The sequence below is a fragment of the Watersipora subatra genome, chromosome 7 (assembly GCF_963576615.1).
Source record: "Watersipora subatra chromosome 7, tzWatSuba1.1, whole genome shotgun sequence".
Lineage (NCBI taxonomy): Eukaryota > Metazoa > Bryozoa > Gymnolaemata > Cheilostomatida > Watersiporidae > Watersipora > Watersipora subatra.
The window spans coordinates 40,455,288-40,475,159 of NC_088714.1; the positions used below are offsets into that span (position 1 = coordinate 40,455,288).

Sequence of the window (19,872 nt, forward strand, 5' to 3'; positions counted from 1 at the left end):
TTGTGGCTAATGCTAACATCACCCTCTTCTTTCATTCCTACAATGATGTATTGCTTCAAAATTGCAACATTCAACTAAGATGAAGGGAAGTTTAGCTTCTTTCATGTTATAGATGTAAATCCACAACATTTTCATGTTATTTGCTTCGAGAAGAAGACTCGTACCATTAAATCATGAATTTTAAAACTAGGCTAGTTTTGTTCTAGAAAAAAAATTCATTAATCTTTTTTTAGCTTGGGTTTTTACTTTGGTTTGTACTATATTTTTAAATAATAGTTGGAACATGCCGTAAACAACTGCAAATGTTTTATTTAAATTATTCAAGCCATTTGCTTTGAGCTTTGTGACTTTATTTGAGAATGTCCTCAGTTTTTTATCTTAATAAAAAGCTTAATATTACTATTATTCGCAGCATTATTATCTTATATCTGATCCGCCGCAGATGAATAATACTTGGCTTGGAATTTCTGGAAACACATCCCATGATATTTTTGAGGATGTTACCAGGCTAATAGCTTTTCCTATGAGTTAAACTCAACAGCATTTGAGTACAAATAACTTCTAGCGCCAAAATCAAAGAATAGTTACTGTTTTTTGATAAGTTTTGTTATTATTCCGTACGCTACAATTATAAGAATGCCTTTCGACTTGAAGAAATATTTTTGGACCAATTACCAAACTTGTACACCATAAAAACTAAGAGAACAGGAGAGAATAACTCTAACCTAGATTAGTTTATTGATTATGAATAACTATTAAATAAGATCACAAATAATTGAGTGTGTCAGAGCTGTAGCATTAATATTGATCAAAGACTATATATAAACTACAAGAACAGCGAAATAAATTATAGCTGATTATAACAATAATAAGAACAACAAGAATTTCATCTAAACTACTGTTTTTAGCAAGAATAGAGTGTAAAATTTAAGTCTTTTATCATCATATATCGATTTGTTTATGTATATATTTAAATTGCGAGAAAGCATACTTGATAAAAACTAGGCGACAATTTAAGATTCTCATTACAACAATAAAGGTAGAGGATAATTAAAAGCTATTTAACACACAGTATGCCGTTCATGTTGCAGTTCATGTTGTCGTTTATGTTGCCGTTTATGTTGCCGTTTATGTTGCCGTTCATGTTGCAGTTCATGTTGCAGTTTATGTTGCCGTTTATGCTACTTCATAACATTTATGAACAGTTTAGAAATAACTAAAACTCGTGTTCCTGGTCTCCTGTGTCACTGGTTGACAAACATCCTTCGTTGAACTCATCCTTTTCACTTTGTGATGTCTTTGTCTCTCTCTGCATCCTTATTTGCATCTCTGTCATCGCTTTGAAAGCTAAAATCAGGTAAAACTTACAGCTGAATACTAAAATGTCTGTCTGTCCATCTGAAGCCAAGGTTAGAGGCTAGAGTAACAGATTACTCAGTATAATATTTGAGCCCATAACGTTCAATTTTTAAGCCAGCGTTCTAACAGATATGCTATTCGCCGGTATCCTTTTCACAATGCCTGAAAGAGATACGATGCTTGCGCTCTCTCAGTTCAGCGGTATCCGTCATAAGTTATAGTGAAAACTAAATCGGAAACAGATAGGTGATGAAATTTTAGATGATGACAAAATTAACGTTTAGTTTAGTAAAATGCGTACTAAAACTTAGCTTTATGTGTGATTTAGTAAGCTTAATTCATTAAAGGCTGACTTGCAACAAAATTCACATTATAGTTATTTGCTATCAAAAGGTTCATCATGTCTTACTCTGCTGTGTCATAGGTGCAAAATATGTGGAAATGTATGTTACAAACTCTTAAAAGCTCCAAAACAAACAGTTAATCGCAGCCATCACGAAAACGCCGTAGGTTGAAATCCCTTTATTTCGATGACGTATTAAACTAGACGCGGTTAATGTTCTGACATGTGATGTTATCATGAAGGGCTATCATCAATCATCATTAATGAAAGACCAATAAAAGGCTCAATATAAAACGCCTCGTAGCACTAGTCTATGACAAACACTTCGGGTTCTACCGGAAAGCCCGTATCAAATATAGATGCTACTTTACAGTTTTGTTTCAGCTTGGTCTAATCATCTATAGTCGTAATCTGATCGTGTGACCAATACTTTCTGCCAAATTTCTGCAGCATTTTTCAACTATCACAGGTGCCCAACAGACACCTCGTGTTTATCAGAGGATGATGGATGATATGCACTCCTTCGAGCTAAGTTGAAAAATTAAACTAATTTTTAGGCTAGGTTTTGAGATATCAGTGCTCAAAGTGACAGCATTACAATGTTGATGAAACAGACGCGTAAGGACAATAGACATGGTTTTATTGAATGCGTGAAGTACGTACATATATTTGTGAAAATATTTTGATGAATGAGGTTGCATGAAAGTGTAAACAGAAGCACATCGTGTTCAACTACGTCCCATTTGAGCCGTGTTGAAAAGGGATTCTAACCTACGACATTTTCTACGGTTGATCTACATTGATCTACAGCGTTTTCGTGATGGCTGCGATTAACTGTTCGTTTTTGAGCTTATAAGAGTTTGTAACAAACATTTCCACATATATCGCACCTACAACACAGCAGAGTAAGACATGGTGAACCTTTTTTTACCAAATAACTGTAATGTGAATTTTGTTGCAAGTCAACCTTTAAGGTTAAATTCAAAATTTATGGAATACATCAGTCTCGAAGGAAAGAACTCCCTACGGTAGGTATTGCACACAATACATTGTAATGTTACATTTTATTGCATTACATACTCGCTAAATACACTTAGGTTACTGTAGGTAACTATAGTTACGAAGGTTAACATATTTGTTATTAATTTTTAATATGTAAAGCACGTATATAAAACTTTGATGTTTTTAACAAGGGGTGTTTGCATTAGATAATCACTATGGGTTTCTATAGCACTCTATATGACATCTTTGTCTTATGATGCCAAAACCGGAACGAATAGAAATTGTATGGTGAGAGTCCACTGCAATGATATGTGAAAATATTCTACACATGTTAAACGTTAATGCGTGTAAACAAGGCTCCTATAGCCAAATAGAGCTTTGCGACTTCCAATATTGCAAATAGACGATTCGCAATACTATTATGAAAAAAAACCTACACACTTTTGTTAATATTGTTTTGCTTATTTTAACTTGAAAATAAACTGCTTTGTGTTCATGATAATTAGAAACATTTATTTTATGAATGCGTGTGTGCTTGAAGGCCATGGAATGAGATTATTGAAAAAACTAAAAGGCCTGTGCATTTTAATTCCAGTACCGCTCACTCTGAAAATCGTCAGGTGATAAATCGCCATTACGCAAATATATCGTTTGTACAATTAAAAGTTGACTTGCAACAAAATTCACAATGGTTATTTGATATCAAAAAATTCACCATGTCTTACTCTGCTGTGTTGTAGGTGCAAAATATGTGGAAACGTGATTACAAGCTCTTAAAAGCTAAAAAACGAACAGTTAATCGCAGCCATCACAAAACCGCGGTAGATTAGAATCTCTGTCCAAAACGACTCAAATGGGACGTAGTTGTACAAGATGGCTCCTGTTTACACTCCCACGCAAGTTCATTCATCAAAACATTTTCACCAATATACTTCACGCATTCAATAAAACCATGTCTGTTGTTCTTACGTGTCTATTTTATCGTCATTTTAATGCTGTCATTTTCAGCACTGATATCTTATAACCTACCGTGAAAATTCGTTTAATATTTAACCTTAGCTCGAAGGAGTACACATCATTGTCTAATAAACATGACGAGCCTGTTGGTCACCTGTGATAATCGAAAAGTGCTGCAGAAAGTATTTGCGAAGTATTGGGTCACATGATCAGATTATGACTAAACGATTAGTTCAAGCCGAAACAAAACTGTAAAGTAGCGAGCATCAATGTTTGATACGGGGTCTTCGATAAAACCTGAAGTGTTTGTTATAAACTAATGCTACGAGAAGTTTTATATTGAGCTTTTTATTGGCCTTTCAATTCACGTGAGAACATCACATGACAAAACAATAACCAAATGTAATGACTACGTCAGAGAAATAAACTGATTCCAATCTATGGCGGCTTTTTGTTTTTTAGCTTTTAAGAGCTTGTAATCACATTTCCACATATTTGGCACCTACAACACAGCAGAGTAAAACATAGTGAATCTTTTGATACCAAATAACTGTAATATGAATTTTGTTGCAAGTCAACCTTTAACAATATCTCTTTAGACTGTGGCGATTTTCAAATCATCCTTAAAAATTGCACCCAAGTATAAAACCATCATATCGTGAAGCTCAATTGCAAAATAAAGTTGAACAGTTATAGATAGCTCGCAATCTTGGTAGTTTTAACTTGTCTGAACTAATGCATATACTAATGCATGTACTAATGAATGCACTAATGCATGCATTAATGCATGTACTATTGCATGTACTAATGCATGTACTAATGCAAGTACTAATGCATATACTGGTGCATGTACTAATGCATGCATTAATGGATGCACTAATGCATGTACTAATTCATGTACTAATGCATGTACAGGCAGACAAAATGACACAGATTCATTTAATGTAAATTCAACTATAGAATATAAAATGACAAGTTTATATATGCAGAAAATTCATGGAATTAATTTAAAGTCATGCAGTTGATGCGATGTTCATTTATATCAATGTACTCGATGACGTTCATTAAATTTCGATAATCTCAATTCATGTTATTATAAATGCTAATTAGAATATGACAGAGAGATGAACCGACATACCTGATTCCAAGTCGTGCACTCTTTTGTTTGTGTTTTGAACATCTGTAATAAAAATGTACTTCAGTACACATTACAAAATATAGTAGATCCTAATATACTAGCTCAACCTAGTATATTAGGTCAACTATCTCAACCTATTATATTAGGTCAACTATTTCAACCTATCATATTAGGTCAACTTCTCAACCTATTATATTAGGTCAACTATCTCAACCCACTATATTAGGTCAATTAGCTAATCCTATTTAATTAGGTCAACCATCTCAACCTATTATATTAAATCAACTGTCTCAACCTGTTATATTAGGTCAACTATTTCAAGTCATTATACTAGGCCAGCTATCTCAACTGTTTTCGAATGATGAAGCATAACCTATATAGAGTTTAGTTGGTCTGATCAAACTTCAAAAAAATTAAAAGATTGTAAGAATTTAAGATACCGTTTAACAAAAATAAGTTTTTACAATGATATAATGAACAAGAAACTTGAAAAAACAAGTTTTTAATCAAGCCAAAAAATACTGCAATTTAAAGAATATTTTAAAAAACATCACTTCACAAACCTTCACCGATTGATCATTAGTAAACATGTAATTGACTAATTCTGCAAAGCGAGTTGGATATCTAAAAAACACACATCTGCTCACACTCACACCACACACTCAGACCACACACATGTACACACTCGGACCACACACATGCACACATTCATACCATACTTGACTAAAACCTATGTACACTCACACATTCTATCCACGCAAGTGACCTCACAAACTGAAACACATATACACATCCATACACATGTACTCCCATTCATGTTGACATGCATACATAGTCTTAGTTATAAATAAAGAGTTGTACACATCTAATCAGTCAGATATAAACAACTACCTTGATATTGAATTACTCTAAGAAACATAAAGACTCTGAACAGCTAGCCTTAGTTATGAATAAAGAGTTGCACACATCTAATCAGTCAGATATAAACAACTACCTTGATATTAAATTACTCTAAGAAACATAAAGACTCTGAACAGCTAGCCTTAGTTATGAATAAAGAGTTGCACACATCTAATCAGTCAGATATAAACAACTACCTTGATATTAAATTACTCTAAGAAATATGAAGACTCTGAACAGCTAGTCTTAATTATTAATAAAGAGTTGCACACATCTAATCAGTCAGATATAAACAACTACCTTGATATTGAATTACTCTAAGAAACATAAAGACTCTGAACAGCTAGCCTTAGTTATGAATAAAGAGTTGCACACATCTAATCAGTCAGATATAAACAACTACCTTGATATTAAATTACTCTAAGAAATATGAAGACTCTGAACAGCTAGTCTTAATTATTAATAAAGAGTTGCACACATCTAATCAGTCAGATATAAACAACTACCTTGATATTGAATTACTCTAAGAAACATAAAGACTCTGAACAGCTAGCCTTAGTTATGAATAAAGAGTTGCACACATCTAATCAGTCAGATATAAACAACTACCTTGATATTAAATTACTCTAAGAAATATGAAGACTCTGAACAGCTAGTCTTAGTTATTAATAAAGAGTTGTACACATATAATCAGTTGGATATAAACAACTACCTTGATATTAAATTACTCTAGGAAAAATAAAGACTCTGAACAGCTAGTCTTAGTTATAAATAAAGAGTTGTACACATATAATCAGTCGGATATAAACAACTACCTTGATATTAAATTACTCTAGGAAAAATAAAGACTCTGAACAGCTAGTCTTAGTTATAAATAAAGAGTTGTACACATATAATCAGTCAGACATAAACAACTACCTTGATATTAAATTACTCTAAGAAACATGAAGACTCTGAACAGCTAGTCTTAATTATTAATAAAGAGTTGCACACATCTAATCAGTCAGATATAAACAACTACCTTGATATTAGATTACTCTAACAAACATAAAAACTCTGAACAGCTAGTCTTAGTTATTAATAAAGAGTTGCACACATCTAATCAGTCAGACATAAACAACTACCTTGATATTAAATTACTCTAAGAAATATGAAGACTCTGAACAGCTAGTCTTAGTTATTAATAAAGAGTTGTACACATATAATCAGTTGGATATAAACAACTACCTTGATATTAAATTACTCTAGGAAAAATAAAGACTCTGAACAGCTAGTCTTAGTTATAAATAAAGAGTTGTACACATATAATCAGTCGGATATAAACAACTACCTTGATATTAAATTACTCTAGGAAAAATAAAGACTCTGAACAGCTAGTCTTAGTTATAAATAAAGAGTTGTACACATATAATCAGTCAGATATAAACAACTACCTTGATATTAGATTACTCTAACAAACATAAAAACTCTGAACAGCTAGTCTTAGTTATTAATAAAGAGTTGCACACATCTAATCAGTCAGACATAAACAACTACCTTGATATTAAATTACTCTAACAAACATAAAAACTCTGAACAGCTAGTCTTAGTTATTAATAAAGAGTTGTACACATATAATCAGTTGGATATAAACAACTACCTTGATATTAAATTACTCTAGGAAAAATAAAGACTCTGAACAGCTAGTCTTAGTTATAAATAAAGAGTTGTACACATATAATCAGTCGGATATAAACAACTACCTTGATATTAAATTACTCTAGGAAAAATAAAGACTCTGAACAGCTAGTCTTAGTTATAAATAAAGAGTTGTACACATATAATCAGTCGGATATAAACAACTACCTTGATATTAAATTACTCTAGGAAAAATAAAGACTCTGAACAGCTAGTCTTAGTTATAAATAAAGAGTTGTACACATATAATCAGTCGGATATAAACAACTACCTTGATATTAAATTACTCTAGGAAAAATAAAGACTCTGAACAGCTAGTCTTAGTTATAAATAAAGAGTTGTACACATATAATCAGTCAGACATAAACAACTACCTTGATATTAAATTACTCTAACAAACATAAAAACTCTGAACAGCTAGTCTTAGTTATTAATAAAGAGTTGCACACATCTAATCAGTCGGATATAAACAACTACCTTGATATTAAATTACTCTAGGAAAAATAAAGACTCTGAACAGCTAGTCTTAGTTATAAATAAAGAGTTGTACACATATAATCAGTCGGATATAAACAACTACCTTGATATTAAATTACTCTAGGAAAAATAAAGACTCTGAACAGCTAGTCTTAGTTATAAATAAAGAGTTGTACACATATAATCAGTCAGACATAAACAACTACCTTGATATTAAATTACTCTAAGAAACATGAAGACTCTGAACAGCTAGCCTTAGTTATAAATAAAGAGTTGTACACATATAATCAGTCGGACATAAACAACTACCTTGATATTAAATTACTCTAAGAAATATGAAGACTCTGAACAGCTAGTCTTAGTTATTAATAAAGAGTTGTACACATATAATCAGTTGGATATAAACAACTACCTTGATATTAAATTACTCTAGGAAAAATAAAGACTCTGAACAGCTAGTCTTAGTTATAAATAAAGAGTTGTACACATATAATCAGTCGGATATAAACAACTACCTTGATATTAAATTACTCTAGGAAAAATAAAGACTCTGAACAGCTAGTCTTAGTTATAAATAAAGAGTTGTACACATATAATCAGTCAGATATAAACAACTACCTTGATATTAAATTACTCTAGGAAAAATAAAGACTCTGAACAGCTAGTCTTAGTTATAAATAAAGAGTTGTACACATATAATCAGTCAGACATAAACAACTACCTTGATATTAAATTACTCTAAGAAACATGAAGACTCTGAACAGCTAGTCTTAATTATTAATAAAGAGTTGTACACATATAATCAGTCAGACATAAACAACTACCTTGATATTAAATTACTCTAAGAAACATGAAGACTCTGAACAGCTAGTCTTAATTATTAATAAAGAGTTGCACACATCTAATCAGTCAGATATAAACAACTACCTTGATATTAGATTACTCTAACAAACATAAAAACTCTGAACAGCTAGTCTTAGTTATTAATAAAGAGTTGTACACATATAATCAGTTGGATATAAACAACTACCTTGATATTAAATTACTCTAGGAAAAATAAAGACTCTGAACAGCTAGTCTTAGTTATAAATAAAGAGTTGTACACATATAATCAGTCGGATATAAACAACTACCTTGATATTAAATTACTCTAGGAAAAATAAAGACTCTGAACAGCTAGTCTTAGTTATAAATAAAGAGTTGTACACATATAATCAGTCAGACATAAACAACTACCTTGATATTAAATTACTCTAAGAAACATGAAGACTCTGAACAGCTAGTCTTAATTATTAATAAAGAGTTGCACACATCTAATCAGTCGGATATAAACAACTACCTTGATATTAAATTACTCTAGGAAAAATAAAGACTCTGAACAGCTAGTCTTAGTTATAAATAAAGAGTTGTACACATATAATCAGTCGGATATAAACAACTACCTTGATATTAAATTACTCTAGGAAAAATAAAGACTCTGAACAGCTAGTCTTAGTTATAAATAAAGAGTTGTACACATATAATCAGTCGGATATAAACAACTACCTTGATATTAAATTACTCTAAGAAACATGAAGACTCTGAACAGCTAGTCTTAATTATTAATAAAGAGTTGTACACATATAATCAGTCAGACATAAACAACTACCTTGATATTAAATTACTCTAAGAAACATGAAGACTCTGAACAGCTAGTCTTAATTATTAATAAAGAGTTGTACACATATAATCAGTCAGACATAAACAACTACCTTGATATTAAATTACTCTAAGAAACATGAAGACTCTGAACAGCTAGTCTTAATTATTAATAAAGAGTTGCACACATCTAATCAGTCAGATATAAACAACTACCTTGATATTAGATTACTCTAACAAACATAAAAACTCTGAACAGCTAGTCTTAGTTATTAATAAAGAGTTGTACACATATAATCAGTTGGATATAAACAACTACCTTGATATTAAATTACTCTAGGAAAAATAAAGACTCTGAACAGCTAGTCTTAGTTATAAATAAAGAGTTGTACACATATAATCAGTCGGATATAAACAACTACCTTGATATTAAATTACTCTAGGAAAAATAAAGACTCTGAACAGCTAGTCTTAGTTATAAATAAAGAGTTGTACACATATAATCAGTCAGACATAAACAACTACCTTGATATTAAATTACTCTAAGAAACATGAAGACTCTGAACAGCTAGTCTTAATTATTAATAAAGAGTTGCACACATCTAATCAGTCGGATATAAACAACTACCTTGATATTAAATTACTCTAGGAAAAATAAAGACTCTGAACAGCTAGTCTTAGTTATAAATAAAGAGTTGTACACATATAATCAGTCGGATATAAACAACTACCTTGATATTAAATTACTCTAGGAAAAATAAAGACTCTGAACAGCTAGTCTTAGTTATAAATAAAGAGTTGTACACATATAATCAGTCGGATATAAACAACTACCTTGATATTAAATTACTCTAGGAAAAATAAAGACTCTGAACAGCTAGTCTTAGTTATAAATAAAGAGTTGTACACATATAATCAGTCGGATATAAACAACTACCTTGATATTAAATTACTCTAGGAAAAATAAAGACTCTGAACAGCTAGTCTTAGTTATAAATAAAGAGTTGTACACATATAATCAGTCGGATATAAACAACTACCTTGATATTAAATTACTCTAGGAAAAATAAAGACTCTGAACAGCTAGTCTTAGTTATAAATAAAGAGTTGTACACATATAATCAGTCGGATATAAACAACTACCTTGATATTAAATTACTCTAGGAAAAATAAAGACTCTGAACAGCTAGTCTTAGTTATAAATAAAGAGTTGTACACATATAATCAGTCGGATATAAACAACTACCTTGATATTAAATTACTCTAAGAAACATGAAGACTCTGAACAGCTAGTCTTAATTATTAATAAAGAGTTGTACACATATAATCAGTCAGACATAAACAACTACCTTGATATTAAATTACTCTAAGAAACATAAAGACTTTGAACAGCTAGCTTTAGTTATAAATAAAGAGTTGTACACATATAATCAGTCAGATATAAACAACTACCTTGATATTAGATTACTCTAACAAACATAAAAACTCTGAACAGCTAGTCTTAGTTATTAATAAAGAGTTGTACACATATAATCAGTTGGATATAAACAACTACCTTGATATTAAATTACTCTAGGAAAAATAAAGACTCTGAACAGCTAGTCTTAGTTATAAATAAAGAGTTGTACACATATAATCAGTCGGATATAAACAACTACCTTGATATTAAATTACTCTAGGAAAAATAAAGACTCTGAACAGCTAGTCTTAGTTATAAATAAAGAGTTGTACACATATAATCAGTCAGATATAAACAACTACCTTGATATTAAATTACTCTAAGAAACATGAAGACTCTGAACAGCTAGTCTTAATTATTAATAAAGAGTTGCACACATCTAATCAGTCAGACATAAACAACTACCTTGATATTAAATTACTCTAAGAAACATAAAGACTTTGAACAGCTAGCTTTAGTTATTAATAAAGAGTTGTACACATATAATCAGTAAGATATAGAGATTAAGATTTACCTGAAGTTTAGTCAGCTTAACTCTTTCACTACTTCATTAAACTCTGACCAAATGATTACTCTGACCGACTTAATTCAAACGTAATTTCGAAAAATCGATATACCGCTAGTATTAAAGCAATATCTCGTTTTACTGTAAAATGCATCTCATTCAGAACAAAATTCACTACAAGAAAAGTATAATGTTTAGTGAATCCCACTCTCGCAAATTGCGTTCCTTATTGCCATGACGATAACAATCTGGTTTTCTTTGAAAAAGTTAGAAATAGAATTGCTGAGTCAAAAGATTTTTTATTGGTTGCAGGTGACTGGCAACAAGGTCGTTTCATTAGAGCCCAAACTTAATTGGTCTAGCTAATGTGTGGGCTTCGTACTAAAAAGCAAAGTGAAACCCTATTGATAAGGTGATACTTCAGGTTACGGTCTGTACTTATATTACTGCGAGCGCCGATATATCGACTTACGGTAGCGAAAAAGTTAACTGGAGCCTACTATCTGAATAATAAATTGACAAAAAAGCCAAAGATTCAAATGCTTTTTATAATCATACATTAGATTGAATGTTTGCCACAAAGTAAGTTTCAGTTAAACAATGCATGACCAATTTTTTTCTGCATAGAGATACAGAATTTCAAAGTGGAATGTTTGTGTCCTACAGTAGAATGTTTGTGTCCTACAGTAGAATGTTTGTCTCCTATCAATTCTAATAATAAATCGTCATTAACATCTTTAACCCAAGGAATTACATTATAATGAGAACTAGCCCGATATCTACCACCCAGAGTCTGCAGAATTATGGTGCCTACCGGTGTTTTTTAAAAACTACTGCAAGTTTTATTTTGTTGTATTAAACTTCTTTCACAGGAGTGGAGTTACATAATTAATACAAAAATACACCTACAGCTTCTTCACACAAGCGTCGAAAGTTTTGGAGTCCAAACAAAGCATTACTATTAATTGATTATCGGTACAGTCATACCTCGACATACGAGCTTAATGCGTACTGAGACTGAGCTAGCATGTCAATTTACTTGTGTCTCAAGGCAATATTTCCTATATAAAATAACTTAATACAAGTCAACTCGTTACCATACCATGAAAACCCACATCAAACATGATATTAATGTAGAACAACTTGTTTTTGATAATTGTAATTCAATACATACAGTAACAAAGTAACAAATACCTATTTGGTTGTCAAAAGCTGCAATAAAATGTAACATTACGATGTACATTTCTACAAGTTTTTACTTTCAAGACAGACGTGGCGAGCGTCTGTCTGCAAGAGAGACTTGACAGCAACACATTCAGAACACTAAACCTTTGTCACGCTACGTAACAAAAACATTGAATTGAACTCAAACAAATTTAGCTTACTAAACACACACTTGAAGTTAAGTTTTAATCTTTTACTAAACTTACTTTAAATTTGTCTTCCTAATTTTTTACTATCTGTTTTTTTACTATCACTATTACTTTTAGCTGACCTTTTAAAAACCTTTTTCAATCTGATTCAAGGGGAAAGACTAAGCAATGCTGTTTTTCGAAGCAGCCTCTCGCATACTTGGCCATATAGTGGCTATCGGAGAACCGGCTTGTGTGCTCATATCTCAGAGAATACTCGTGTCTCATGGAAAAAACTTGCTCAAAATTCTACTCATGTTTTGATTTTCTCATATGTTGGGGCACTCGTATGTTGAGGTATGACTGTACAGTGCACCCTCGACGTACGATTTCAATCTGTTCCAGGGTTGGCATCGTAAGGCGAAAAAATCGTATAAAGGGGTCTAGTAAGTAAGTATTGCACCTATTAAAAATTAGTAACAAAATTTGTATGTTAACCTTAGTAACTATAGTTACCTGCAGTACCTTTAATGTATTTAGTGTATTTATTGGTTATGGTCTGCATTGAAATGTAACATTACAATGTACTACGTGCAGCACGTACCGTAAGGAGTTCGTACCTTCGAGACAGACGTACGTATAACCTAAACCTTGAATTTAACTTAAATGAATTTAGCTTATTAAACACACACTTTAAGCTGTTTTAGTATGTATTTTAAATATTCTACTGAACTTCAACTTTTTATAACTAAAGTTTTATCACCTATCAGTTTCCGCTTCATTTTTACTATAACTTTTAGCCGACCTCATTAAAACCTTTTTCAACCCAACTCACCAAGAAAGCCTGAGCAATGCTGTTCTCAAAATGTTCTGTCTAATAGGTAATGAAGTGGATTATTTGTTAGCAGGTTAAAAGAGGTTGTCTGACCACTGACCTTTTTTTGAAGAGATCGCAACTCCAACTTTGCTACTGATTTTACCTCATTTACAACTGACTAACTTTCATGCGATCTACCTTAAACCATAACTGTCACGAACAACTTTTATCGTATTTATTAGGTAAATCCGACACGCTGATTCCGATTTTGTACTCTAAATAAAGATTAGTCCACTAACCTTCAAAGTCATTTAGGCTTTTTCAAAGGGTTTCAATATCCGTTTCGAAAACAACACAATTGGCATTACAAGCTCCGCCCATAAATACATGTATGTGACGAAACGGAGCTTTTTCAGGAACGGAAGTTAGAAATGTTTAGTCCGATTTAGAATAATAGAGATTGGTGTCTTAAAACCCATTGTTATCTAAATTCAGCCTGTAAAATAATTTCAATTTTTTGTAAAAGGTATATAAGTTATTTAAAATTGCTCGTAGCTTGTTACATGACGTTTAAATGGGCTAAACGCCGAGAAAAATGAGCTCAACAAGCGCGGTTTTATCACAAGCTAGCGTTGTTATCGCGCTTTTTTAAATATGCAATGCTAAAGAGCTTATCTACCTTTCAGAAAAGACTGATATTATTTTTAAGGCTGAATTTAGATATTAATGGATTTTAGAACACCCATCTCTATTATTCTAAATCGGTCTAAACATCCATACGTAACTTCTGTTCCTAAAAAGCTAGGTTACGTCACGTATTTATGGGCAGAGCTTGTTATGCCGATCGTGTTGTTTTTAAGACTGATATTAAAACGCTGTAAAAAAGCCTTCATTACTCTGAAAGTTAGTGGACTAATCTTTATTTTGAGTACAAAATCGGAATCAGCGTATCTGATTTACCTAGTAAATACGATAAAAGTTGTTCGTGACAGTTATGGTTTAAATACCAGTCATTTCTAAATGCTAAACTTTACTTACTACTACAAGAAATTGAATTGAGATAAGTTACCCACTTAATTTTCAAAATAACCAGCCAAGTCTCCTCTTTCAAATGGTATAAAATTCAGATAGAGACTTCATATTACTTACATGTAGACATGCATCTCAAAGAAAAATTCTGATTTTCAAAAACCTTTACTTGCTGAAACAAAGTTAGAATTTCACAATATAAATGCCAAAAATATAAGTAGTTTGGCTAAAATTATTGCTTTGCTACATAAAATACAAAGTTCTAAATAAAGAAAATGTTACCGCTTTTCAAACGAGAAATGCTGAACTGAGAGAATCGGTCATCGTGTCACTTTCAGGCATTATGAAAATGCTTTAAAGCACATAAATTACATAATTTTTTTATTGTATATTTCAATAAATCAGAGTCTTGGCTTTCGAATGAGCTATTGTTTGCCATGGTGAGACAGACATTGGTTGGTGTTTATAGGAATTCCTCAGAGCTCTACTGCGAAAAAGTTTACTGGCATAGTCTCAAAAATTGGGACGTCACAATTCTCATATTCATTGTTGTGTGCTCTTACCGCTTATTTATCAACTATGAAAGTGACGATAATGACGCTAGTGGCAGGCGACGGTAGGACAACTCCAGAGAACGAATGAAAATGACAAAGGAATCAGTGTCATTAGTTCTCCATGTACATATTATTTCTATGATAAGTACCTCAGACTCCAAGAACCATACTATATTTTCCCGATGATATTATGAACTAGCTCTTTATTTTTAATGCGATGTTAAGGGTGACGACCGAGACTAATTAATTTCAAGCATTGCGTGATCTCGCGGAAGTGCGATTGACATTTAGTCCTAGGGCCACGCAACCGCAGGTCATAATTTAATCGATGTGATTTCATTACCTTTATCAACGACAGTACATTTATTGAAGCATAATTAATTAACCCAGTACATGTGTTTGTATTGGTCGGCGTTAGCACGATCCCGTGCATTGTTGATTATCTAAAATGCTAGTTTATTAATAGCGCTCTTTGGTTTTAAAGCAACGATTGTTGATTATCTAGAATCTTAGTTTATTATTAGCGCTCTCCAGGTTTAACAGCACCGAATGTCACAGAAAAACGCAGCCTCAATGGCAGCGAAAGGGATCGACGACCTAAGGCTAAATGAGAATTATGACGCCACATTTTGAGTACCTGAACCAAGTGTTTTTTTGGCAGGACGTACTTTTGAAACCCCGTTTTTCACAGTTCTATTATTCTTTGTGTATTGAATATAGGCTCATTCAAAAGCCAAGACTCTGATGTATTGAAATACATAATAAAAAAATTATGTAATTTATGTGCTTTAAGCGAACAGAACTTTGGTGACTTGTTATTTTGACGTACATTATAAGCACACCTACTGCCATACATGAATTCGAGCAAAAATTTTGTTGAATTCGTATTGTAAAATAAGATTCGAGGTAAAAAAATCATCCTGTTCCACTTCGTAAGGCGAAAAAATCAGATAGCACTGCACTTCATCGGGTGCACTGCATTTAAAAAGAGCTTTGACAGACACAATACCCTTTGAACAAAATATTTACCTGTCCCCTGCTGAGTAATGATGGCATCTTTTTCCTGAACAAGCTTTTCCAGGTCTTTTATCTTCCCTTTTACTATCTTGAGTTCTAAAATATGTATTTATACTGAAAAAGAAAACACTTCAAATTAAACCAACAGAGCGAGCAAGTAATTTTATAATCCTTCTAGTTTCATGCTTGAAAACTTTGATCACTTGTTTGACTAGCAGGCATAATTTTCACAACGCATACATACTAATTATTATGTAGAACACCTAAAAACCAACGTATTTCTCCATAAAAAACTATATATGTAAATTACACAAGTATTTTTTAACTTAATAGCTTGTTAATATTGCAAACATTCCCCTGTAAAACACCTGTCATTGCGCAATAGCAAAACATTGGTAATTGCCACCATCTTTATCAGTCAAGGTCATATTCAAGAGGAATACCTGTTACAATGCTAAAGGTTTCTTTGGTATCCTTTCATTATCAAAGGAACCGTTGATAATGTTTTACTGATAATAATTATACCTGTAGCCATCTGAGATATAAGAGTTTATTTTGCCTCTTTTGGAGAAAAATTGTTGTTTTGCTGCATACAATACAAAGTTATAAATAATATTTTTATAAAAATAACAGTTAGTCATGATCGTGAAAATCATGAAACTAATTTCAAACTTTTCCTCATGGGTATCATCCTTCAAATCAAAGTATAGCAAATCTACATGCAAATATAACTCAAATAAACTGTCATAAACATGTTTCAAATCATAAAATATGTTCAATAACTCTGTTCTTCACTTTTCAGACTTCATAGACAACTGTAAGAATCAATATGATCCCATCGAAAGCGAATGATTACTTTAGGCTGACTGCACAGCTGACTGCCTAAAAAGTGCATTTTTATTCGAGTATAACGATTCAAATTGGAAAAATTATAAGTTAATAACAACTTTGAAACATTAAAAATAATGTTTTGATTTGATTTATGCAGTCTTTTACAGTCTTACCACTTCTGAATCTGCATATTTACTTCTGGAGTTGGAATAAATTGATCGCAAACAATAAAATTTTAAGTTGCCATGATGATTTCCAGTTTAAGTAGATCATCGATATAATTGTACTATTTTGAGAGTAACTTTTGCCAGGGATATCATTGAGGCATATTTGTAAATTTTTCTGACGAGCCAGACAATTTTCATCATAACTAATCACAAGTTTTCTGCTACGACATAAATAATTGTACATGGAATGAGTGAATTTCCAAGGCGAGATAACTCGTGTTGGTAGCCTAGTGTTGGTGTTGGTAGCCTAGTGTTGGTGTTGGTAGCCTAGCTACGATATAAATTCGCGAGTTGACTCTCAATGGTTACAAATAAGTTAAAAAGAAAATGTTACCGTTTTTCACATGAGCAATACTGAACTGAGAGAATCCTGTCTCTTTCAGGCATTGTGAAAATGTTTGCAGCGACCAGCACATTGGCGTCTTTGTTATTTTGACATACGTTATAGGCACAACAACTGCCAAATTGGAACTCGAGAAAAAAATTTGTTGAATTCGTATTGTAAAATAAGATTTGTATGGCGAGATGACAAAATCATCATGTACCACTTCATAAGGAGCAGAGATCGCATAGCAGGGAAATCGTATCCCGACGGTGCACTGTATTTAAAAGGAGCTTCGACAGACGCAATACCCTTTGAACAAAATATTTTACCTGTCCCCTGCTGAGTAATGATGACATCTTTCTCTTGAACAAGCAATACCAGGTCTTTTATCATCTCTTTTACTTCCTTGAGTTCTAAAATATGTATTTATACTGAAAAAGAAAACATTTCAAATTAAACCAACAACAGAGCGAGCAAGTAATTTTATAATTTTTCTAGTTTCATGCTTGAAAACTTTGATCACTTGTTTGACTAGCAGGCATAATTTTCACAAAGCACACATACTAATTATTATGTCGAACAGCTGAAGACCAACATATTTCGCCATAAAAAACTATATATGTAAATTACACAAGCATTTGTTAGCCTAATAGCTTGTCAATATTGCAAACTTTTCCCTGTAAAACACCTGTCATTGTGCAATAGCAAAACATTGGTAATTGCCACCATCTTTATCAGTCAAGGTCATATTCAAGAGGAATACATTTTACAATGCTAAAGGTTCCTTTGGTATCCTTTCATTATCAAAGGAACCGTTGATAATGTTTTACTGATAATAACTATACCTATAGCCATCTGAGATACAAGAGTTTCTTTTGCCTCTTTTGGAGAAAAATTGTTGTTTTGTTACATACAATACAGAGTTATAAATAATGTTTCTATAAATAACAGTTGGTCATGAACGTGAAAATCATGAAACTTTAATTTCAGACTTTTCCTCACGAGTATCATCCTTCAAATCAAAGCATAGCAAATCTACATGCAAATATAACTCAAATAAACTGTCATAAACATGTTTCAAATCATAAAATATGTTCAATAACTCTTTTCTTCACTTTTCAGACTTCATAGACAACTGTAAGAATCAATATGATCCCATCGAAAGCAAATGATAACTTTAGGCTGACTACACAGCTGACTGCCTAAAAAGTGCATTTTTATTTGAGTATAACGATTCAAATTGGCAAAATTATAAGTTAATAAAAACTTTGAAACATTAAAAATAATGTTTTGATTTGATTTATGCAGTCTTTTACAGTCTTACCACTTCTGAATCTGCATATTTACATGTACTTCTGGAGTTGGAATAAATTGATGGCAAACAATAAAATTTTAAGTCGCAATGATGATTTCCGGTTTAGGTAGATGTCGATATAATTGTACTATTTTGAGAGTAACTTTTGCCAGGGATATCGTTGAGGCATATTTGTAAATTTTTCTGATTAGCCAGACATTTTTCGTCATAACTAATCACAAATTTTCTGCTACGACTTATAAATAATTGTACATGGAATGAGTAAATTTCCAAGGCGCGATCACTCATGTTGGTAGCCTAGTGTTGGTGTCGGTAGCCTAGTGTAGCCTAGATATAAATTCGCGAGTTAACTCGCGATGGTTACGAATGAGTTAAACAGAAAATGTTACCGTTTTTCACACGAGAAATTCTGAACTGAGAGAATCGCTCATCCTGTCTCTTTCAGGCATCGTGAAAATGTTTGCAGCAAACATTTGTATTTACAAACAGCAAATGTTTGCATTTGAAAAGAGCTTTGACAGACACAATACCCTTTGAACAAAATATTTACCTGTACCCTGCTGAGTAATGATGGCATCTTTTTCCTGAACAAGCTTTTCCAGGTCTTTTATCTTCCCTTTTACTATCTTGAGTTCTAAAATATGTATTTATACTGAAAAAGAAAACACTTCAAATTAAACCAACAGAGCAAGCAAGTAAATTTTATAATGCTTAGTTTCATGCTTGAAAACTTTGATCACTTGTTTGACTAGCAGGCATAATTTTCAAAAAGCATACATACTATTTACTAGAAATTCCCCTGTCATACAGCCCACGACCAAAGTGATATTGGAAAAAAGAAAGGGTACTGATGGTTGAAAAATACAATATTAGCAGTCAAATGGCACTGCAGTGCAATAGGATAACTGCAATGGTAGCTGTAATGTACTGGGTGTGGGTTTTATTATATA

General features: G+C 32.1%; 1 protein-coding gene across 4 annotated transcripts in view; it reads right to left on the bottom strand.

Annotated features, from left to right (window-relative positions):
* Window positions 1–772: 772 nt before the first annotated feature.
* LOC137399954 (ADP-ribose glycohydrolase MACROD2-like) overlaps window positions 773–19,872 on the bottom strand; it is a 56,942-nt gene continuing 37,842 nt past the window's right edge. For 3 of the 4 annotated variants that reach the window (XM_068086228.1, XM_068086227.1, XM_068086226.1), the window contains exons 13-17: window positions 19,473–19,556; window positions 17,937–18,020; window positions 16,237–16,320; window positions 4,800–4,841; window positions 773–1,347 (exon numbers count right to left, since the gene is read on the bottom strand). In XM_068086228.1, the coding sequence (XP_067942329.1) occupies window positions 1,217–1,347; window positions 4,800–4,841; window positions 16,237–16,320; window positions 17,937–18,020; window positions 19,473–19,556 (425 nt within the window). In that variant the 3' untranslated portion in view covers window positions 773–1,216. The remainder of the gene's footprint in view (window positions 1,348–4,799; window positions 4,842–16,236; window positions 16,321–17,936; window positions 18,021–19,472; window positions 19,557–19,872) is intronic. The other variant, XM_068086229.1, reaches the window with a different exon arrangement.